The sequence below is a fragment of the Rhinolophus sinicus genome, linkage group LG14 (genome assembly GCF_036562045.2).
Source record: "Rhinolophus sinicus isolate RSC01 linkage group LG14, ASM3656204v1, whole genome shotgun sequence".
NCBI lineage: Eukaryota > Metazoa > Chordata > Mammalia > Chiroptera > Rhinolophidae > Rhinolophus > Rhinolophus sinicus.
Window position 1 is genome coordinate 53,476,460 of NC_133763.1, and position 22,953 is coordinate 53,499,412.

Sequence of the window (22,953 nt, forward strand, 5' to 3'; positions counted from 1 at the left end):
TCTACCTTTGGTTCCTTTATTTTGGGGTAGGTGGGAGGGATCCCGAGGAGAGGGAGATGGGGACGGAGGACTTGCGAGGTGGTCAGTGGATCTGGGAGGGCATGGGAATGCTGACAAACTGCGCCTCAGCTCCACCTTACGGCCTGTGCCACCTCTGCCTAGGCCCCTTCTCCTCATCCAGGTCACTAGGGAGGTGAGGAAGAGGGTCGTCCGGTTAGTCATCCACATTCTGTTCTTACGGGCGCATTCCTGCCCCCTGTCCCGTGTGTTCAGATTTGCCTCCTGTTTTTCACCAGCCCCGACTGCTGTCACAGGCCCCCAGGCACAGCAGCCCATGGCTGGACATCTGATTTCTGGCCGATGCTGAGAGCCCAGCGGGCAATGACTTGCCCAAGGTCACATGGCTAGTGAGGGCAGAACCACTGTGACCTCGTGATAATACCTGGTCAGGGTTCAAGCTGCCCCCTCAGGCAACCCAGCTTTGAATTTCCTGGAGCCCTCAGGAGGCTCTAGAAATGAAGCCACTCTTCCCGGCTCTTCTCATCACTACTCCCAGCCCCCTCAGTGGAATGTGCCCACTGGACACTCCTCCCGGGGGCGGGGGGGCTGCTTGTCAACCTGTTGGCCCATGGCGTTTTGCAAAGCGCCTGGCAGCCATGGCAGCAACACCACAGGCTGGGGCTGGCTCCCCAGGCCTTCCAGATGCCCTGCCACGGCCCCCAGAGCGCCATCCCAGACTGGCCACTTGGGAGGCCCAGCAAGCTTCCCACTGGAAGACGCAGCTCACTCCGGCTTTCAAGTCTTGTCTTCCTTCACCTCTGCTCCCACTCGGACATCCGCTCCAACTTGGCCACTCCCTGGATTTGTCCCAGAATTCTTCCCTAGCTGTGTGTCTGTCCTGGCCACTGCCCCTGCTCTAACACCGCCTCCTGATAGAGACCCTGGAGTGCGCCCTGGGATCTCAAGCCCTTCTCTTCCCCAAGGCCAGTCATCTCAGACACTTACTGAAGACACCCCAGTTCTCTCCGCATCTTGTCCTTCCCTGGACCCACCCGAAAAAAGCCTTCACCCCTCGAATCCTGTTCATGGCTACCACATCAGCCCAAGAAAACCCCGGAAGCAAGCACACCGGTCAGCAAGTAATGGTTTCCAACATCATCCAGACCTTTCATGCTACCTGGAAACCCCTTCACCTCCCCTCTCAGGTTCTTTGCACTCCACCCCTCACTCCTGGAAACCTGTATCCCACTCCCAGCCCCTCCTTTGCTCTCAGCAGGTGCCCTTGCCTCCTACTCCCCAGAGAAAAGCGAGCCCACCAGACTGGAGTGGGCTCAGCTCTGCTCAGGAACTGGCTTGTCTGTCACCTCCCACGCAGGGCAAGCATCCTATCCAAGGCCACCTGGCCCACCTGGCCAGGTCTCACCTGTCTTCAACGCTCTCTTTCACCTCCTAAATGCTCACCTCTCCCTATCCGTGGATAAGAAAAGATCCTTTAGTGCTGGGTCCCCTCCAAGCTACTCTCTGTGTGAAGCCAACTCTTGACCATCGAGCTTCCTTCTTTTAACCACAGCAGTGATATTTTAAAAAAGAATTCTCGAACTTCTCGCAAGGGATCCAGAACCTTGTACCGTTTCTGTTTCTGCGTCTTTTGTATTAGTCATCCCTCAGCCCATTATGCTTTGGGCTTTCCTGGTGCCACAGAAAACGTTCCCACCAGCCAAGGCAATGACCTCTCAACCGCCAAATATAATGGCGGTCTCCATTCATGCTCCCCGGTCATCTCAGCGCTTGAGGTGCTTGGCTCTCTTGGATTCTTGAGCTCTGCCTCCTCAGCTTGTGACTGAGCCCCTCTCGCCTACTATGCTCTCCTCCCTCCTATGGTCTCTAAATTCACAACCCCCCAAACACACCCCAGCCCAGAGCCCCGCCCTTTTCCAGCTGTTCCCTGGGCGTCTCCAGTTGGATTCTCTACAGGTACCTCAAGGCCTCCAACTGGGCCATTCGTCTTTCCGGACACCTGTCCCTCTCGCCCTAACACCTGCCCAGTCCCACGCATAAACTCCGGGTCACTCTCAGCACCTGTCCTGAGGCCACCACTGACTTCTACACTAAATCAGCCTCCTGTCTGCCTTCGCAGCTTCTCGTTCTAAAAGACAAATACGAGCGTGTCCCTTTCTGGCCCAAGCTCCTCAGATGGCAAGTCAGGCCTTCTCCCATCTCTCCCACCTTGACTTCCGCCCTCATCTTTCAGTGTTCTCTGAGGTTTCCACCCAGACACACCCCTTCGGCAGGCTCCTCCAGGGCCGGGGTGCTGACACAGCGCAGGCACGCGGCAGACCTGCCTGCATCCCTTCGTCTCTGGCTCCAGCTCTCCCAGAGGCCTAGGCCCCCAGAAGCCCTTTGGGAATGGAACAGAACATACTTGGGCCTCCCAGGCCCCAGCCCCTGCTTTCTGCTCACCTGAAGTCAGAGCTGGACTCCGATGAGAGCGTCCTGCCCATGGCTTCCTGGAGCCGTTGCCGCAGTAACACCTCCTGCATGGGGTCGTTTCTTCGAGCAGCCGCCAGCCATAGCCGGGGGCCCTCGTCATCACTGGAGTCCCTGGAGAAGCCTCCCATGTGTCAGTGGCCTACAGAGGTCCTGGGGGAGGCGTGTCTGCTCCCACTGCTCCCACAGCCACCCCGTCTCGATGGAGACTTACAGCTCCAGGTCCAGTTCTCCCTGATAGGAGAGGGGAGACGCACACACAGAGCAGGTGTTGTCCAGGAGGCCGAAACAGGTGAGGCAGAAGAGACCTGCAGGGGGCCAGGAGCGAAGGTGCACTTGAGCTGACCCACCCTGCTCCCTGGCTCCCACCCTACCCCATCCCTGGGGGTGCGTCCTTGTTAAGTGGTACACAGTAGGGAATTTCTGCAATATAAATTCTGCTCACGTGGGAGAATTAAGGCAGACATGGACAAAGGGAGCTCCCTGAGGGTTCTATGGAAAGAGAACACGTATAGTAACGAAGGGAGTGGTAAAAGGTGGGTCCAGAAGCTGTCCCTAAAGGAAGGACCACCGTTGATTGTCACCGTAAATGTAGTGAGTCCCGGCAGGGAGAGGCAGAGTGCCCAGGCATCTCACCTCGGCAGCCCGGGGTACTGCAGGACACAAAACTCTCCGTGTGCCCCTCATCGTGGGGCTGCCCACAGCCCAGGCAGTAGGTCTGGTGCTGCCAAACACGGCTGATAAACGGAGCCAGATAGACGCACCTGAGGAGAAAGGGCCCGGACAGTAAGCAGGCTGCTGAGAGGGCCAAACCCTTGCCTCTGCAGCACCGCCCTCCAAACCAAGGGTTGGTCCCTCCTGCAGTGTAACCTCCATGCCTCTGACTGTAGCAGCAACCTCCCTGGTGCTTACTCTCCTCTCTTCACTCCCCACCTCTAAGAAGGCTCATCCCTAATTCTCCCTCTCCGTGCAAGAATGGCATGGAATGGGCACCCTCTTCAAACAAACCTCTGGACACTTAGGAAGGACAGTGATCCATTCTGACCCCTGGCTCTTTTTCTGTCCCCTCTTGCCCCACTCTTGTAAGGAAGGACAATGGGCTCACCGCCTGGCCAGCACCTGGAGGACACTCATGTGGCCCTGGTCAGCTGCCCGCCGCCTCACTGCTCGGCGCAGGGCAGCCAACGGGTTGGATCGGCGGCTCAGAAGAACATTGTAGAGGTAGGAGATCCTCTCCTGGGGGAGGGCAGGTCAGGGACGGGGTCATCCGCTTGGCATGCCCCCTGCACCCATCTCCGCTTCCTACCTTTGCCTCTGCGCAACTCCTCTGAGTCCATCTAGGCTGGGCTCAAATGCCCCTTCCTCTGGGAAGCCTTCTGGACTCCCTCCGGCAGTTACCCCCACTCCCCTGGGTTTCCATAGCACTACTCAGTGCTCGCGGCACAGCCTGTCTGGCCTGCGTGGAGACTCTGAGCTGAGACTGTCCTTCCCCTTGGCACCCTCAAGGCCAGCACACTGACTTGTCTACAATAGATGCTCAGTAAACCATTCGGAAACGAATGAGCAGATGGGGAGTTTCCACTCACACCTCAACATGCCAACGCAGCCCTTCCCCACCCCCATGGTTTTAACAGCACTCAGGAGGCAAGCTCTGTCCCAGGAAGCCCTGCGCCAAGAGGCTGCATTCCTCCCAGCCCCATCTGGGGTCCAGAGATCTATGGTCCAGGCAACCTTTGGGGTTCAGCCAGAGGAGAGAGGGTTGGGGCTGCTGAAGGACTCAAGGCTCCCTAAAACCAAGACCAACAGCCGCAAGGTTAGTCCCCGGGTAGGGGGCAGGGACTGGCTGTGGGCCCCTCACCTGTTCCCGGGATGGGTAGTAGGAGGCACAGATGACCCTCCGTAGCCGACTGATGTAGCTGCCAAACAGGGTGACGAAGAAGCATAGGCCATACATGACTCCTGGGGACACAGCAGGCACAGTGCCACTGCCGGTGGGCGCAGGTGGCAGCCACAGCCCAGCAGTCTGCGCCCCTCCCGCCCTGAGTGATTGTTACCAATGACTACATAACCAGTGGTGTCAGGCTCCGAAGGACGCAGGAGACAGCGCCGGGACAAGACGGTGACATTGCCTTGCTGCAGGACATCAAATGCCGACACCAGGTCCCGGAAAATCCTCCCAGAATAGCCATTGCCTTCCACGGTTATGGATACTACCACAGGGCCTGGCACAAAGACACGGTGTGAGGGACGCTCATGGCAGCTGCCCGCTCCACCGTACAGGAAAGGCCACACCTCCTGGACGGCGGAGAGAGGAGCAGTGCAGGTCTTAGGGATGGCCCATGCCCTCAGCGAGGGGCCTTTGAGGCCCCAGGCACCGTCATGGTGCCTAGGCACCTGGCACCTAGGACTGGCTCTGTGGTGCAGAGCTGGCTGCCACTGGTGTCTGGTCTGCCTTCCTAGGCCACCAGATCTGAGATGAGTTTAATGGTCAGTGAATCCATTCCCTGCCTCCATAACCTCCCAGAGCATTTGCTTTAAGCATTTACGAAGCACTGACTACATAACAGGCACAGACCAGGTGCTTTAATGTTTGGGGTATTTTTTGCTTTTTCTGTTGGCCCTCTGGTACGTAGGATGAGATTCCTCGTACTCCCTGGTTTGCAGCATACTCTCAGTCAGTGGTCTGCCAGGTGGTCAACACGCGTGGTCTCATTCACTCCTTAGAGTGACCCAGACAGAGTGCGGCCATTATCATCCCATTGTTCAGAAAAGCAGCTGAAGCTCAGGGAGGTTAAGCAACTTGCTGGAGGTCACCAGCTGGTAACCGGCAGAACTGGGATTTGAACCCAGGCCAGTCCGATTCTACAACTTGTGATTTTAACTAGTCTGTCATGGTATAACCTTACCTGGACACAGGGCTTACCAGGCAGGGGACAGAGTTGGAAGAGGGGCACAGTCAGAGGCTGGTGAGTAACAGTGACACGGGGACTTTGAGGAAAGTGGGGAGCTTGCGGGAGCAGGCCAAGGGGGCAGAGGCAGGGCAGGGAGGCTCAGACGCTCACTGCGGGCCACCATCTCCCCCTGCAGCTGGTATCGGGCCAGGTCGAGCACCCAGAAGACGGCATAGTCCAGGAAGACCAGAAGCAGCACAAGAAGGAGATGCCGGATAAGGTTGAAGGTGGCCAGGATGTAAAACATCTGCTCCCGCTGGGACAGGAAGACGGAGCCTGGGTGGGAGAGGGATGCTGAAGAGGATGCCCCCCAGTTCTCTCAGCCCGCAGACCCCAGCTCCTGCAGAGATCTCTCTCCTGGAGAGGCCTCCAGCCCTGGATCAAGCCGGTGCCCATCTGGCAGGTGTGGAGGCAGGCGGGAAGCATTCTGCAAGGGCAGGGGCTTCAGGGCTACAGGTGGGGGCCTAGCGTCTGCCAGTCTCCAGGAACGCCCCCTCCTGGGGCATCCTGATCCCCTTACCTGACTCCTGCCTCCCAGGCAGCCCCCACCCCACGGCTGCATCTCCTGCATAGTAGCGCATCCACACTTCCTGCCCACCCCCACCCCCAAAGCCTTCCCAACTTCCGTTCACAGCCTTGCTCCACACCCACACCCCACCTCTCCTTCCCGCTGTCCTGACATCCAGGTGCTCCCAGAAGCCTCTTCTGCCCCTTCTGTCTGTCTGCATGCTGGGAGGGGCCCTCCTTTCCGCTTCCACACTGAGAGTTCCCCAGAGGACTCTCAAGGGTGGTGTCCCCCCCAGGTGGAAACTGCCTTAAGCTCTGGGTTGTCTCTCCCCTGCATGGGTTTAGTCAGGGCCGTAGGGTTTGGCCTCCCTCTGGGCCCTCACCGGGCTGGATGTAATGTCTGGCCTCGTGGGCACTGAGCGGAAGCACCGTAGGCAGCCCCACCGAGGAGCGGACAGCGTCCATGCGCAGGAATCGGCTGGTAATGTAGATGTTGTTGTAACTGTCCCAGTTCAGGTAACCGTACCGGTAAAACAGGGCTCTGGGGGGGCACACGCGAGGCGCCTCAGGACCCCACAGGGCCCCAGCCTCCCCACCCCCCACCCTGCCCCAAACTCCAGCCTCCCAGGATGAGGCTGGGGTGTGTGTGGGGGTAACCTGGCCCCGCCCCCGCCCCGCCCCTCACTGGAGGTACAGAAGCACGAGCAGCACCGGCGTGGTGTAACCCATCAGCGCCAGGGCCTCTCGGACGCGGTACAGCTTCATGCTGACGGCCTCATGGAGGTCCAGAGCGACCTGGGACAAGCTCCGAGAGGCATTGAGATCCACAGAGAAGTGGTGGGTGGCTGTCACGTTGAACTCAAACTCTTGACGCACCCGGTTAATCAACTTCTTCACAGCTGGGGCCAGCAAGGACAATTAGGAGGGGACAGAGCCGCCCCTGGGGGAGGGGCGTAGCGCAGCCCAGGGGCTGCACGGCTCACAGACCAGCCAGGAACTCCCAGTGTTTGAACCTACAGTGGACTGAGGAGGGGAGGAAGGAAGCCTCTACAAGCTGGGCCATTGCCCTGCGTGTACTCAGCAGCAGCATTCTGCCTTCCCGATGACCTGCCCAGGGGCAGGCGCAGGAGGCCCTGCCTCTCCCCCCGCTCCTGCTCCACAGTCAAGCTTGGGTGAGGCTCCTCCCCTTCGCTGGGCCTCAACTTCCTAATCTGCCCAGGTAACCTCCTGAGGGCCTACGGGGCTGGCAATGGCCATGCGGGGATGAGGGCGGGAGACCTCCCGGGAGCAGCAGATGCGGCAGGGCTCAGAGGGGTCACTCACGGGTGCCTATGGTCTCACGCAAGAAGGGTTGGATGTACTTGGGGATAATGCAGAATACCTGGACGGCTGAGGGCCGGAGATTGAGTGTCAGGATGGGTAGAGAGATGCAGCCTGCCTCTCCTACCTCCTGGGACCTGGTTCCCACAGGGCATTCTCGACCTTTTGCTTTTCCTACTGGCCTCCCCATTTGGCTCCAAATCTTTTGGCTTCTCCCCATTACCCCAAGCCCCACCCCATACTGGGCAAGCATCCTTACTGGCTGTATATTCATCACCTCCTATTGGTGCCCCTGGGCCCGCCCTCCAACTGACCCCTCATTTGCTAGGCCCCCAATCCTGCCGGTGACGCCCTGGCTCGCTCACCGCTGGCAAGTCCACAGAGCACCAGCTTGAAGGGCATCAGTACATAACACAGATGGTAGGCTTGCGGTATGACCTTCATGCAGCTGTCCTTGGCATCATCGAAGACCCGTGCACACTTCACATAAGGGTTGCCCAGCTCTGAGTTGCAAACGTCTCCGATGTGCAGGAGCCAGTACCACACATTGCGCAGGGCCCTGGCTGGGGACAGCATCGGGGCTCACACCCAGGGCCAGACCTGCAGCATCTTCTTGGGGGCTTGAGGAACACCAGGATACCCCCAGCGCTGGAGAGGCCTGTGGCCAGGTGCCTGTCTGCTGTATCACCAGAGACTAGTCAGCACCCAGGAGGGGCCCAGAAAGTCCTGGACAAGGGAAACGGTGAGGAGACTGGGTGAACTTTGACCCCCCTAGATGTGCTAATGTACTGACCTACATGCTTCACGCCATCCATGATTGACCGAAAGAACTTGCGGACCTGGTCAGCCACCTCTTTGGCCTTCTGGGCAATGGTTTTAATCTTGTACAGGGCACCTGAGATGCAGGGGGCAGGGGCTCTGTGGAGTCTCCTCCTGGGGCTGTTTCTCACCATTGCCCCCGGGGTAGGGAGTGGAGAGGGGACTGCCACTCGGGAGGGAGGGAGCGTCTGGGACGCAGCTAGTGTGACAGTGGGGTCAGCCAGAGAGCACGATGAGGCGGTCGAACTGGGCGCTTTGAGATCGGGACCCAGGAACAGCAGAGAAGAAAATAGCCAGAGGACCATCGAACACACAGGACAAGGGGACACGAGGCCAGTGGGAGACGGGGGCCTTACTGACAAGGGGCTGCTTAGCCCGCTCCAGCATTTCAGCAGTTTGGTTCAGGGCCAGCTCTGCCCCACAGGCCACGGCCTCACTGGCCCGGGAGAAGTTGCGCAGGGTGTTGGCACAAGGCCCTTGCAGCACCAGGCCAAAAGCAGCCACCAACAGTAGTGTCCGACTCTGCTCTGGAGGGCAGCTGATCAGAACCAGGACCCCAGCCTTGCTCATGGCAGCACATCCCCTACAGGAGCCTTCAGAGTATTTCCCTTCACCCGGGACCCCTCCTGCCCCAGCCCCTGCCCCTCCCACCGGGTACCAAGCTCACTGGAAAAGGCCTGGGGCAGCAGCAGGAGGACAGTGACCCGGACCTGGCGGGAGAACCCCATGCCCAGGCTGAGGAAGGCAGCCAGCGTCAGGGTGCCCACCAGGCATCCCCAGGGACTATGCCCCTCCACCAGCAGCTCCAGGAGCCCATAGGCCGTGGCCAGGGACAAGCCCAGGCTGAAGCCCCCCAGGCTGCGGACCACCGCCCGTGTCATGCTCAGCTCCTCTGCCCCCGAGGGGCGTACAACATCCTTCAGGACTCTGGGCATGGCGGCTGCCACCAAATGTTTGCCTGTCTCCAGGAGACGCCACGAGGTTCTGTGGCTCTTAAAGGGTCTCAGAATTTCTCATATTCCAAGGTTCCAGGGGCTTTTACTGTGTGTACCTTGGAATTCCTTCCCCAGTTGCAAAGACTGGGGAAGGGAAAGGTAAGGGTCTAATCTCCGTTCCCACATCTCAGAGCAGAGGAATCAGAAGACACAGACCTCAGGCAGGCTGTGGGTGAGGAGACGGAAGCACAGCCTCACACCCCAAGGACATCCTTGAGGAGACTTCTGGGGTGAGACAGGGTTCCTCAGAGCAGACTATGGACCCCAGGCTTCACCAGAACGGAGCAAAAGGGCAAAGGAGGAGACCACCCCACACCAGTGAGTCCGTCATCAGGGCACCACCCTTCTCAGCACTTCCAACCCCCAGTCCTCATCCAGTCTCCCCTCCAGGACCCCCTTCAACCGTGCATTGGGGTCCCCACTCCTCTCATCCAGTGCCCTCCTCCAGCCGGGCCCTTTCTTCTTTCCTTCCCGTCTGCCCCACTTCCTTCAGGATCCCCCAAGTTCCTGCCACCCGCATCCAGGTTTCCCCAGCCTCTCGCTCCCTGCAAGCCCCTAACCCTAATACACCACGTCCCGGCCTGGGTGCTGGCCCTGCTGGGCTAAACTCTTTGACCCCTCAGCAATACAGAAGCTGCTGCACTGGGGGCTGCCTGCGTCCTGTCACGGATTCCTGTGGCGCCAACCGGGGGAGTTTCCGGTCACTGCTTTCCTTCTGGGGGCAGGCACCGGGGGGCTCCTGGCCATCGGTGAGTGTGGAGTAGAGATCAGGGGTGGGACCCATCTTTTGACCTTTGGCTTGATCCTGTACCCTCAGGTCTCTTTCAGCTCTTGGTGAATCCTATGAACATCTATGAAGAACAGAAGATGCTGACACTGTACGGCTTGGTGGGTAAGTGCTCGGCAGAGGACAGGGACACCCAGGAGGCCTGTGCCCAGGGAGGAGTCTGAGCTTGCTTTTTTTGTACCCAAATGTCCCTTGTGGTCTCAGCCTCGTCTTAGGCTCTAAGGGGAGAGCCAGAGGGAAGAGGCCGCCAGTCCTTATGTTCTAGGGGTCTCCCTAGTCTGAGGGGCTCCGTTACCCACATGAAGCAGCTCAAACCCCACAACTCTTCCTAATGCCCATCTCACCTCTATGGCCTTGTTTCCTGCTCCTGGTGAGTGCCATTCATTCATTCATTCATTCATTCATTCATTCAGCACTAATTGCGTCCGCTGAGAATTCAGCAGGGAACAAGGGTCACAAGCTCTCACTTGGAGTTTACATCCTCGTGGAGAGAGTTGGACAATAAATGAGCAAGAAGTAAGCAAGAGCATTTCTGATCGTGACAAGTGGTATGAAAAAAGTAAACCAGGATGTGATGGAAAGGGGCTGGGTGCTACCCTCGCTTGAGTAGTCAGGGAAGGCTTCTCAGAGAAGGTGGCATTTCAATGGAGACCTTGTATCAGGAGGTGTTGGGCTGCAAGAACAGAAAAGCCACCCAAGAGCTGTTTAGCTGTATAGAAAGTGTATCATTTCATAGAACAAGTTTCAAGGTAGAGAGTGGATTTGGAGTGTGGATAATTCAGCATCTCAGTAAGCCCCCCGAGGACTCAGGCTGCTTTTATCTTTTATCTCTGCTGTCTTTGACCTGTAGAGACCCCTCTTCAGGTCATGAAACGGCTGCAGCACCTCCAGGCATCACATCTTCATACAACAATGTCAAAAGACCAGACATCCCTTCCTGCTATCTCTTTTAAGAACAAAGAAAACTCCTGTAATCCCCCCAGCAGCTTCCCCTCAGCCTCTTTGGGCAGAGCTGCAGCCAGGCCCTTTCCTACCCAGGCAAGGGGCATGGAACTGGCTACATGGACTAATCTCTATGGGATTCCAACAGGACACTACTTTTTCTCTGACCGCTGTATTAAAACTGTTCTCCCCCGATGACCCTTCACACAGACCCTTAGTTTTCCGCTTATTTTTATTTAGAAGACTGAGTCCTGCTCCAGTAGTTATGGCTATTTTTAAGTTTAAAAGATCCAATCCAGTCTATATCAAAATTTCAATCTCCAGTCCCTTCTCAAGTCTCATTCCTCTTTCCTGCCCTCCCCTCAGGCCTGACCCCTGGTGGGGGTTCTGCAGTGAAGAAGGGGGCACAGCTGCTCCTTTTTTCTCTACTTCCTTCCCCTCTGCTGCTTTTGATGTCAGAAAGGGGATTAGAAGAATTAGAGGAAAAGGGACAAAAGTCTGAAGTCACTGATACTTTTTTAATTCCCCTACCTCTGTGTGGCAGGCACTCACGCCCTGGCTGTCTTTGGAAGCTCTGTGTAGACCTTGCTACACCCAGGACCCTGCCGAGGGCAGTTATGTTTGGCTGACCTTGAAGGCAGCTCCCCGTAGCTCTTCAGGCTGCCCTCGGCCTCCTACTTTGGGTCCCTCCCCCAGGCAGGTGCCCTCTTAGATGGGGACATACACAAGTGACGAGGCCTGCTGCCCTCCAAAATGGCCCCTTGTCCCCAGGGAAATGCATACTCCCAGCCCTGCCAAGCTGGAGAAGCAGGGCACCTGGCGCCTGCCCTCTCTCCTGCCATGATGAGAGCAAGTACTACAGCCCCAGTTCAGGTTCCCCCCACCCCAGGAGAGGTCCTTTCCTTCTGAGTGCCCACACGTGTGCTCCCGGGCTCTGTGCTTTGGTGGCCACCCCACCACATTCTGCAGCTCAGTAGGAGTCCAGCCCGGAGCGACAGGTTCCCCTTGTAGCTCCCCTCTCGGAGCCTCTCGCTTGATGTGGGGAAGTGAGTGCCCATCCTCTCCATAGACTTGCCACCCCGTGTGTCTGCTGCCTCTGACCACTTCTCCCCACTTCCGGAAAATTCAGATTTCTGGCCTTGTCTTTATCTAGACGGGTCGGGGTAAGAAGTGAGAGACGAGCTTCGCTCTTTTGGGCGCTCAGAGAGGGTGTCTACAGCTCCATGGGTCTCTCTCTAGAAGGTAGGGCGACTCTGTCACCTGCCGCCCTCAGCTGGAGTCTTTGGCCAGAAGGCCATGGCCGCAGAACAAGCCCCTGTCCCTGTCCTGTTTTACCATGATTGGGTGAGACAAGTCCAGATGTACCCCCAGGGGTGGAGGAGGGACAGCGATTGCCCTGGAACAAAACCCAAGTTGTGTGAGCAAGAAAGTAGGCAGAACAAACTGTTGGGTGGCACCCGAAGGGGTTTGCAGCAAACCTGTATGACTAGGTGGAGCCAGCCAGGTGAAGCATGGGGGAGGGTGCTCCTGGCAGGGGAAGAGCCAGGGCAAAGACCTGAGAGGAGGAATGACCTGGGCATGTGCCAGGAACAGCACAAGGTCTGCGTGGGAGGACGTGGTGGGCGATGGGCTGCTTAGCACGAGATGACTTGAGGAGGGCGGGGCCAGGCCACAGGGGCCTGGAACCGGGCTGAGGGACTTTGGATCTGATCCCATGTGTGGTGGGAAGCCACCGGATGGTTTGCAGCAGAAAAGGGGCGTGTGCTGACTTCCCTTTTCTCAAGATTACCCTGGCTGCCTTGTGAAGTCCAAGTGTAGGCTAGCAGTAGAGGAAGCAGTAGACCAGTTCCTCCCGGTGAGAGATGACGGGACTGGGTGAGGGCAGCAGAGGTGGCGTGAAGTGTGAGGACCTGGGATCTGCTCTGGTGAGCCAGGGGCCTGCCCTCTATCCACACAGGAACCTTCTGGGTTCCCGGCCCAGCTTACGCGGCGCCTTTGGCCTGGAATGCCGTCCTGACAACACTTACTCATCTTCCAGGCCCAGCTGATATATCATCTCCTTTGTCCAGCAGTCGCAGCCCCACCCGTCCCTGCAGAAATGCCCCTTCCCTCCCGCCCCTGCTCCCACAGCTCTTTGCAAGCTCCACCCTCTGCACTGAGCACATCGGGGCTGTAGTCATTTGTTTACTCGTCTGTCTCTCTCCCTGGATTATGAGCTTCAGGAGCTCACTGTCTCCTTTCAGAGACCACAAGGAGACACATGTGAAACTGCTAGAAGCTACCAGGAGGTACATGCTTAAGGGACAGTAGGTGTCAGGGGAATGTTGAGGTGGCTCTGACCTCTTTTCCGACCGCTCTGAGCACCAGTGCCCATTTCCAGAATTTTCCTCTTGTTCTCGCCGCTCCCTCAGTACCTTGGGTAGGTAGGAATCCAGCCTAGAGATGGGCAGTCGAGCCCCCTTCCCTGCCACAAACACACACACTCACGTACACACACAAAGTCAACCACCGACCACAGGTTTTCAGTCTCTAGCCATCTCTCCAAGCTGTTCTATAGACTGCGCACTGTTGAACTCTGCACATGGCTGATAAATGAATGAATCAATGAGTGGCCGGAAGGCCTATCAGAGTCAGCAGAAATGGGGACAAGATCAGTAAGGTGCTGGTTCTAGAGGGGAGTTCGAGTGGGGGGGCTGCTCGTAACCTGGTAACAGGCCAGCATCCTTGCTGCCTCACCACCGCCTGGGCTCTCCTCGCAGGCTTCGGGGCCGTGGGCTGGGGGACCTCCCCTCACATCCGCTGTGCCAGCCTCTTGCTGGTCCCCAAGATTCTGGGCAAAGAGGGCAGGCTGTTTGTGCTGGGATATGCCTTGGCTGCCATCTATGAGGGTGAGTGTGCCCCCTGGATACGAATTAGTGACACTGAAGTCGTGACCCTCGGGGGGACACCCAGTGGGAGCCAGGCCTGGTGCACAAGGAAAGGTGGGACCTGAATCCCAGCTGCTCCACCCTGCTGTGTGTCCCTGAGAGAGTTCCTCCCCAGCTCTGGGCCTCCTTGGTTTACACAGGTGAAAAAATCAGGGGTTGAATGCGATGGCCTCCCCCAGGTTCCTGGGCCCCATCCATGCAGTGCTCAGGTGGTCACTGCATGCAGAGGGGGAGCTAGGGGTGGCCTTCAGGAAGTCATTAGCTCGAGAGGGAGATGACGCCCCCCCCCCCCACTGCTCTCCCCAGGACCGGCGGCCAACCTTCGGCACAATCTCAACGAAGTGGTGGCGTCCCTGGGCTGCACGGTAGAGCTGCAAATCAACAACACACGTGCAGCCTGGCGCGTCTCCACAGCCCCCCTGCGCGCCGTGTTCAAGGGCCTGCTGGTCAGCACCACACGCGGGCAGGGCCTAGGGGCGTCCCTCTTCCCGGGGGGCCTGGATGACATCAGCTGGGAGTCGTGACCCTGGACTTACACCTTCCCAATGGGGATACTCCTGGTGTTTTTTACAGGACGCTCCCCAAACATTGCAGGATATGCCCTGGTTCCTTGGCACTAAATGCCAGGAGAGCCCCCGCTCCCAGGCATTGGGACACGCTGCCCCCCACACACATTTCCAAACACCTGAGTGGGTGGCCCTCTGGGCAGATGAACTTGAATGTCAGGAAACTGGGGACCTTGGCCTTGAGGATTCAGAAGCATTGAGGACCAGGGTCTTGGGAATTGGATGTTGGAGCCTGGGGGTTTGGGAGCATTGGAGAGTTGAGGGGCTTGGGAGTCGGGGACCCTGAGATGGCATAGTGGTCTGAGAGATCGATGCTGTGGGGTGAAGGCCAAGGGCCAGGGGAGCCCTTCCCTGACTTAGCAAGGGTCTGGGATTGGAAGTCTGAGGAGGAGCTGGGAGCCTGGCAGGTGAGCAGAGCAGAGGAAGCTGGGGAACGGAGGGGGCTCCCAGGGACTGAACAGAGGAGAGTTTGAGGTGAGAGGCTGTCTCAGGGCCTAAGCTCCCGCAGGCCTGAGGTAAGGGCCCACATCTTGGCTAATGGGGGGAAGCCAGGCCGTTGGGTAGCAGAAGCCCTAAGCTCTCACCCCTGACCCCTTTCCGCCCTCCCCCTCCACCCCAGGGCAGCAAAGAGTCACTGAGGGCAGAGGCTCAAAACATCTCTAGCTCCTTCAAGGACCTGGACGCCCAGGTGAGCAGTGAGACCGGCTACACACCTGAGAAGGCCACGGTCTCGGAGGAAACAGCTCAAGGCTTGCGGACCCACCGCACCGTGGCCTCCAGACACCACCTCTCCACACAAAAGATGTACGAGATGAAGACCAAGCTGCGTTGCTCCAGTGAGGGGCATCCTGGACGGGGCAGGGCGGGGCCAGCCACAGGGCCAGGCTGTGGGGACCTCCGACAGCCCTTGTCCCTCCCCACAGATGTGGTGAACCAGGCCATACTCAGCTGCCGCCGCTGGTTTGACAAAAAGCACGAACAGTGCATGCAACGCATTTCGGTCCCACTGCTCAAGCACCTGCTCTGCGTGCCCATGAAGTTCAAGTTCTTCTGTGGCATTGCCAAGGGTCAGCACAGTGGTAGGAGCGGGGGGAGCTGCGGGGCTAGGAGCTGAGTCTTTGGGGAGCACTGAGTAGGTGTGCGGCACCAAAGCAGTGAGGGGGGGAGGCTTTGGGCTCTGAGGACACGGCACCCTCAGAGCAGCCCCTCCACGGACTGGCTTTGTGACCCAGGGCAAGTCACAGCTAAGTCTGAGCCTCGTCGCCTCCTCTGAAAGATGGACATAGAATGGTGCTTATCCCACTCAGGGTTTCTGAGGAACCAAGGGGCTAACACTTGTGAAGGGGGTAACAGAGCGGACACACAGAGGAGCTGTTCTATGAATGTGGGCCATCGTTATTCATGTGTGGTGAAACGGGGGAAATCGGGCCTTGTCCCTGGGAAAAAGAATTCAGAGAGAGCAGGGAGTGGACCATCAGAGTGGTAGAAAGACAGCAGGGAGGCAAAAAGCCCAAGGGAGAGGATGGGGAGGGAGGCCCGGAGGCCCGGCTCGGAAGGTGGCCCTGACCGGGCCCACGGCCCCTCAGCCATGGGCGTTTGGTGCCGCAGCCGCATCCCCGTGGAAGGCAACTTCGGGCAGACCTACGACTCCCTCAACCAGTCTATTCGTGACCTGGGAGGGGAATTTTCAGCCACTATTGACCTCAAGGTAGGAGGCAGGGAAATACTGGGGGTGGAGGGTGGGAGGAGGGCACAGGGAATGGGGCCTGCGGACGGGCAAGTAACAGACACAGGAAAAAGGTGACGGGCAAGTAACAGACACAGGAAAAAGGTGACGGTGTGAGGGAAAGAGACAGGGAGGGGAATGGTGTTGGCGTTAGCTGACAGCGAGGTGGCCAGTGCTGAGCCTGTGGAGGGCATGGACCCGACTTTGGGGCAGAAAGGTCAACCTGGTGTGAGAGGGTGTCGGCTCATCCCGGTGCAGGGGCAAGACCATGTCCAGCAGGGTGGCGAGAGAAGGCAGCGGCAGCTCCCGCAGGTCCTGGGACAAGCCAGGGGACATGACATGAGTGGGGCACAGGGGAGAGAGGCCTGGGAGAGGCGGGGTCTGGGCCTGCGTGGCCGCAGCAGATTGGGTCTGCACCCGTGCCATCCAACAGGAGGAGAAGCAGGCCACGCTGGTGGGCGTCAACACGAGCTGGGGACATGTGAGCAGCGAGCTGCGGAATTACGTGAGAAGCCAGGAGGCCCAGCTGGAGTGGGGCCTGGGGCTGCTGCACGTCTTGCTGTCCTGCACCTTCCTGCTGGTCCTCCGAGCGTGAGCCCTGAACCCTGCCCCAGGAGCCCCCAGGGCCCACCTCCCACTCTGAACGGGAATATGTGTGTGCCTTTAACTTTCCTTTCATTGTTTACACAAAATGAAAAGACATGTGGGCATTTTGTCAGAAGAAACGTTACCTACAGTCCTGCCACCTTAAAAGGGCGACTGTCTCCATTTATCTACCTCCTTCCAGCCTTTATGCCAAAGCTCTTTTCCACTGTTTGCTTTGACTTTTGATTTTTTTCTTGCCCTTCATGTCCCCCTTGGCTCTGACTTTGTGCCATTTTTATCGTCCAATTCTGCTTTCATTTTCTCCCGCCTGCTGCGTTGGCAGCTACTCTCCCTCCATTTGGACCAAAGTCCTCAACCCCACCCAGCCTGGCGTCCAGCTGGGCTGCCCTGGGTCCTGCTCTCTGTCCCCTGCTGACCTCTGGAACCTCTGTTTCCTGCCTCCACCCCCACGTGCCTGAGATGGGCAGAGGACGGGCAGGGGCTGGGCAGGGATAGCCGCAGCGGCTCCTGCTCTGTCTGCCCGTTTTGAGGGCCTAGAGTAACTGCCAGTGAGTGACTGTGTGCATGCCTGTGGGAGGACAAAGATGGATGAGCCATAGTCCCGCCCTCAAGAAGCTCCTGGTCAAGGGCAGGCAAGAGAGGCATCCACAGAACAGAGATGACTCAAGCGCTGGGGACTGGTGTGGGAGTTGAGGGGACGCCCCTGTAAGGGCCATAACTGGGCTTCAAAAGGCTGCCGATGGGCGCCATGGTCTAGGAGAGAAAGGGTGTTCTTTCGGGCAAACGTCCTGGCATCTGTGGGATGCAGAGGGCAGAAGACTAGGCTGAAGTGGGCATGGCCAGAACAATCTGGAAAGCCCTGCAGAAGGGCCCTGAACTGGGGACAGTTGCAGGATGGACTGGGGCAAGCTGGAGGCAGGAGTCCAAGGTGGGTCAGCGGTCAGGGAGCCTGGCTGGAGGGAGGCGTGGCAGGAAGTTGGCCTGAGAAGGATGGAGCAAGGGGAAGATGTAGGAGGTCACAGAGCTAGCTTGAAGAGGGAAGGAAGGAGACACAGAGTCTTTTGGCACTGCCAGGCTTTAAACCTGTGTGAGGTCACTCACTGAAGGGACAGCGTAGGCTAGAGGGCGGGGCCCAGGCTCCGGGGAACCTTGCTCAGCTTTGGTAGGTCTCTCCACAAGGGGGCGCTCACAGTCTTTCTTTGCATTTATAGTTATTTCTACCTTAAAGGCAAAGATGTATGGATTTGGAATAACATCGGAACTTGTTTTATTTAATGTAATTTTACAGTTTCAAACACACTTTCTGCAATTAACTTTTTTCCTTAGGAAACTGAAACATTATATGGGATCTTGGGAGACAACACAGAGGACAGTTACATACACATGCACGCATGTGTGCACACACACACAGAGAAAACACTGCTGTACTCAGGGTGTCAGAGGAGAAGGGATATGGTCAGGATGAGTTTTGCTGAAAGGCAACTCTAGGAGATGTTTTGCAGTCTCAGCTGGGAGGCAGGGTCTTAAAGAAGTGAATGTAAGAGTCACATGGGTCAGGTGACTCTTGCAACCTCGATGGGTTACCACCTCTGTGCCTTGGCTCCTGCTGTTTCCTCTGCTTGATACTCACCCTGCAAGATCCATGCCTGGGAAACCCCCCTGCCTCCCATGCGCACACAGCCACCTCCCAGGCCCTCCCTCTCAGACAGGCTGGGCCCCCACCACATCCCGTCCTCACCACTGTTATGTCTCATCAGCTGTGTAAGTGTCTGTCTTTCACTAGACCATAGGCTGCGCGGGGGCAGGGCAGTCTTCTCCTAGGATGTGGAGATGCAGATGGTGCCCGGTGCATGCTGGCTGGATGGTTGAGTGACTGTCTCAAAGGGGCCCAGGGTTGGGGGTGGGTGTAGAGAACCGGAAAGAATGGGGACACGCTCGTCCACAGGTCTTTCTCCTACGTGGACAGCTACAATGGGGACATTCGCTTTGACAATATCTACATCAGCACCTACTTCTGTCAGATCGATGAACGCAGGAAGAAGCTGGTAAGTGGGCCCAGCCCTGCCCATGGGTGTGCTGCTGTGTGCCCTGTGTGGCTTCACACTCGGGGAGGGCAGAGGAGGAAGGGGAGAGCCTCATCGGTGTGCCTCATCGTGTGGACAATTTTTCCAGGGTAGGCGGACTCTGCTCCCTCTGCGCAAAGCCGAGAAGAAAACCGTCATCTTCCCCTACGAACCCACTATCCAGGCCACAGAAATGAGCAACGTGGTGAGGATGGCAGGGGAGGCAACTACCAGTGCAGATGGGGGTGGGGGAGGCGGCAGAGAGGGCTCCACGCCCGGCAGGCGGGCGCTGTCCTGCTCCAGCCCTCCGGCTCTTGGGCAGGTAAGGGAGCTCATGGAGACACTGCCCATCCTGCTGCTGTTCCTGGTGCTGTGCGGACTGGACTGGGCACTCTACTCCATCTTCGACACCATCCGCCACCACTCCTTCCTGGAGTACTCCTTCCGCAGTGAGCCCCGCCTCCCAGGACACCCCCGGAGAACTCCCACCCCCTGTGCACCCACCCCATCCCAATTCTTCCAATTCGGTCACCTCCTCCTGGGTCTCAGCCTCTCCCTGGCCTCCTCAGGGTCAAATCTCAGCCCTGCAACCTGACAGCTGTCACTGGGAGGGGGGACCTCAGTTTCCAACCCCCTTCATACTATCTGCAACAGGAAGGGAGGAAAGTGCCCTTGAGAAGTATTTCTATGCCTTGACCCCTCCCCGTGCCCTTAACGCCAACTCTTTCCTGACATGTCCCTACCCCACCACGCCCCACCCCATGGCCTGGTCCTGGCCTCAGGCAGTCATAAATTGGAGGTGAAAGTCGGGGGAGACTCCATGCTTGCCTGGCTTCTTCGGAAGACCATTGGGGCCCTGAACACCTCCTCGGAGACAGTGGTAGAATCAAACAACATGCGTGAGTAATGCCGAGACTTTAGATCACAGGAATTGAGAGCCGGGGGCAAGGGTCTTTCCAAGGCAATGAGTTGGGGGACGGGACCTTGGGTGTGGCAAGGTGGGGGTCAGCATGCTTGGGTTGGGGAATCAGAGCAGGAAATATCAGGTCCAACTTAAAGAGCTGGAGGCTGGAGGATGACAGACGGGTCAGAGGAGTCGGGGGCTGCGGCCTTCGGGCCAGAGGGTCCCAGCCCTCGAGCTGTGCTGCCCAACAGAATTGCCTGCTAGGATGGGAATGTCCTACATCTGTGCCACGTTGAGCAAACAGCCATGTGGGCCCAGAGGCAGAGCAGCTCTGCAGGGTGAGGGGCAGGTAGGGGGACAGCAAGGCATCAGTCACCTGACCTGGATCCTTGCCTGGCTGGGGGAATTCACCCAGGGCTGCCCTGTCCCTTGGCCAGCCGGCCAGATGGCCGGTCCTGGCCAGACCCCTGACAGGACTGCCCCGCCCCAGCCTGTCTGCCCCAGCCCGTGTGTCTGGATGCCATGGCCTATCTGAGGGCTGCGCTGCCCAGCGCCCTGCTCGTGGGTCTCTGCCTGCTCCAGGCTTTCGGCTACCGGCTCCGGAGGGTCATCGCAACCTTTTACTTCCCCAAGGTGCGCCCTGCCCTCCCCTCTCCACCCCTACACGCACCCAGCCCCGCCACTGATGCCGTCTTTGGAGGAGGCCATCCCCTCAGCACTGTCATTATCATTGACCCCCTGTCCTTGGCCCCAGCGAGAGAAGAAGCGGATCTTGTTCTTCTACAATGAGCTCCTGAGGAAAAGGGCAGCCTTCACCCAGCTGAGGAGGGCAGCCATTGTGAGGCAGGCACGACAGCAGAGGGCCCCGGTAAGTCCAGACCTGTGCTCCTGGGCTCCAGGCTAGGTCTGAGAACTGTGGGGGAAGGGCAGCTCCCTTCTGTCCACCCAGCCACCCCACCCCAAGGTCCCAGCCCTCCTGAAGCTCAGTGAGCTCTGCCATGGCTCATGCCATGGGCCATGGGCTGTCCATCTCTGTGCCCTACAAGTCTGTCCAGCCTGAGAGACTGGGTGGACGACCAGGAAGCAGGCAGAAAGGGGGAATCAGACCTGACACAATCTGGTCAAAGGAAAGCCATCAGAAGCAAGAGACCGGAGGCAAAGCCAGAGGTTCTACTGAGAGGGCTGCAGATCAGAAGCTCAGCGCAGTTCAGAGGAGCAGGGGAGGGGCAGAGGGCTGAGGGTCAGGGAGGCCTCCTGAAGGGGCACATGGCATATAGAAAGGGCATGGAGTGGGAAGAACCAGGTTCCGCCCCCCCCTCACTAAACTGTGTGACCTTGGCCATAGTCTTCCCTGGACCTCACTTTCTCCCTCTGAAGAATGGGGAGGTTGGATATACCTGCAGGCCTGCTCACTGGAGATTTGTAACAGAGTGGTTGTCAGGCACGGGGCTCTGGTACCAGGCGCCTGGGTGTGAACCCTGACTCATCCTCTTATTACTATGACAACTGTGTGGACTTGAGCACTTACTTAGATGCTATGCCTTGGTTTCCCTTCCGTCTGTAAAATGGAGTTAACTATCCTACCTGGTTTTTGTAAGAATGAAATGAGTTCTACTGTCATGGGCGGTGCCGCCACGTAGCCAGTTTTATACACGTGTTAGTCGTCACTGTGTGACCCTAGGCAAGTGACCACTTCTCCAAGCATCAGTTTTCTCACCTGCAAAAGAAATGATGATGATGATGATGACAGTCTCGGCCTTATGTGGTTATGGTTTGAATTGAGTTAAATTTACTTAGTTTCTTAGCACGGGGCCCAACATTATATATATATATATATATATATATATATATATATATATATATATATATATATATATATATATAAATAAGTGGCAGCCATTCTTATTTAATCAGCCCTAACAAAACTCATAAAAGTGAGTGTTTGCTTAACGTTTTCTTCCAGTGCCCAGACCTCCCCCCACCCGCCCCGCCACCTGACGGACAATAGATGCTGAATAAATAGCTGATGAAAAAATGAACATAGTGATTCCATGGCCCCATCCTGAAGTAAACTGGATTTTGATGGGCAGATGGAAATGTGAAGGGCAGCCATTCCAAGCTGCGGGAACAGAATGTGCAAAGACTCAGAGTCCAAAGGGAATGCCAAGTGCCAGGGCTAGTTGAAGGAGAAACTGGCACAGAAAATGCAGCGTTCAGGGAGGGGTAAGATGGAGCAGAGGCTAGAAAGGAACCAGATTGTGGAGGGCTCTGAAGGCCAAACCCAGGAAGGAGTACCGCCTTGGCCAGGCAGGGGGGGCTCCTGGAGTTTCTTGAGCAAAGAGTGACCTAATGAGGTGACCTGTGGCGAATTCCTGGCAATTGTGTGGAGAACGGGTGAGAGAGAGGGGGCACATAACGCACCAGGCCTGTGGTTTGGAATTAGGGTACCTGGGTCCTGCCAGGTTTGATTGCTTGCTATCTGTGTACCTTTGAGAAAGTCACTTACCCTTTGTGAGATTCGTCTTTCTCATCTGTAAAGTGGGGAACACAGTGGTGACACTCTTATCAGCCCCACCATGAGAACCAAATAAGATGATTGACGGGAAAGGGCCAGTGATGGTTGCTGGGGTTACTGGCTGGGAGAGTGCAGGCTCCATCCTCCCAGTCTCCATCACGGAGTGGGGGAGAGAGGCTCTCTTGGACCCCCTTTCATAGCACCCTTGCCCTACGGGGGTCTGCCCAATCCGGTTTCGTCCAACATGTAGGCATTGTCACGCACGCCTTGAGACTTCAGACAAGAAGCGCTGTCCCGTTCCCCTCGGGTCCCTTTCACCCCCTCGCTCCCCAACTAGCTCTAAACCCTCCACGCCTCCCAACAGCGTCACCGCCTAGTGGACATCTTGCACCGCTGCTGCCCCCTCTTGCGCCCCTGGCTGCGCCGGCGCTGCGTGGTGTGCCAGGCACCCGAGACGCCCGAGTCCTACGTGTGCCTGACTCCGGACTGCAAGGCCGTGTACTGCCGGTCGTGCTGGGACGACATGCGGCAGCGATGCCCGGCCTGCACACCCCGCGAGGAGCTCTCCTCCTCTGCCTACAGCGACAGCAACGATGACGCTGCCTACGCGGAGTGAAGGGGCGCTCTGCCCGCTCTGCCCGCTCTCCCACCTCGCTCCTAATAAAAGGCCGTGTACGCTCCTGCTGCCCGCGTTTCGCAGGGGTCCGGTACGGGGCGTGGGCTGAGGCCGGCGCTGCCTGGCCGGCAGTCGGAAGAACTGGCCCGCCCGATCGCCGCAGGGCCGGGTGGCGGACGAGAAGCGGGAGGGCAGCACAGCTGGTACGAGGAGGTCCGGACG

At 57.8% G+C, this 22,953-nt stretch overlaps 2 protein-coding genes and 1 long non-coding RNA gene across 4 annotated transcripts; 2 read left to right on the plus strand and 1 right to left on the minus strand.

Moving 5' to 3' along the window:
- Nucleotides 1-9,025, minus strand: DCST2 (DC-STAMP domain containing 2). Its single transcript, XM_019711830.2, has 15 exons — nt 8,752-9,025; nt 8,441-8,611; nt 8,059-8,160; nt 7,631-7,828; nt 7,269-7,334; nt 6,631-6,844; nt 6,329-6,486; nt 5,550-5,714; nt 4,542-4,709; nt 4,346-4,446; nt 3,593-3,723; nt 3,124-3,251; nt 2,702-2,795; nt 2,461-2,601; nt 1-185 (listed from the first exon to the last, which is right to left on the minus strand). The coding sequence occupies exons 1-15, from the start codon at nt 9,017-9,019 to the stop codon at nt 137-139; spliced, it is 2,154 nt and encodes a 717-aa protein (XP_019567389.2). The 5' UTR covers nt 9,020-9,025; the 3' UTR covers nt 1-136.
- On the plus strand, nt 3,578-7,685 carry LOC141568482 (uncharacterized). The gene is made up of 4 exons (XR_012491636.1): nt 3,578-3,708; nt 4,122-4,300; nt 5,575-5,841; nt 7,594-7,685. It is a non-coding gene; the product is annotated as an uncharacterized LOC141568482 (long non-coding RNA).
- Nucleotides 8,914-22,794, plus strand: DCST1 (DC-STAMP domain containing 1). 2 transcript variants are annotated; one of them, XM_019711815.2, is made up of 16 exons: nt 8,914-9,397; nt 9,703-9,828; nt 9,897-9,971; nt 13,568-13,696; nt 14,042-14,181; nt 14,921-15,137; nt 15,225-15,368; nt 15,888-16,009; nt 16,461-16,618; nt 18,579-18,678; nt 18,806-18,901; nt 19,019-19,145; nt 19,479-19,595; nt 20,091-20,233; nt 20,355-20,468; nt 22,480-22,794. In XM_019711815.2, the coding sequence occupies exons 1-16, from the start codon at nt 9,337-9,339 to the stop codon at nt 22,729-22,731; spliced, it is 2,121 nt and encodes a 706-aa protein (XP_019567374.2). In that variant the 5' UTR covers nt 8,914-9,336; the 3' UTR covers nt 22,732-22,794. The 2 variants fall into 2 exon arrangements, with proteins under 2 accessions (XP_019567374.2, XP_074174706.1); XM_074318605.1 differs by having other exon boundaries at nt 14,921-15,368.
- Nucleotides 22,795-22,953: the final 159 nt, after the last annotated feature.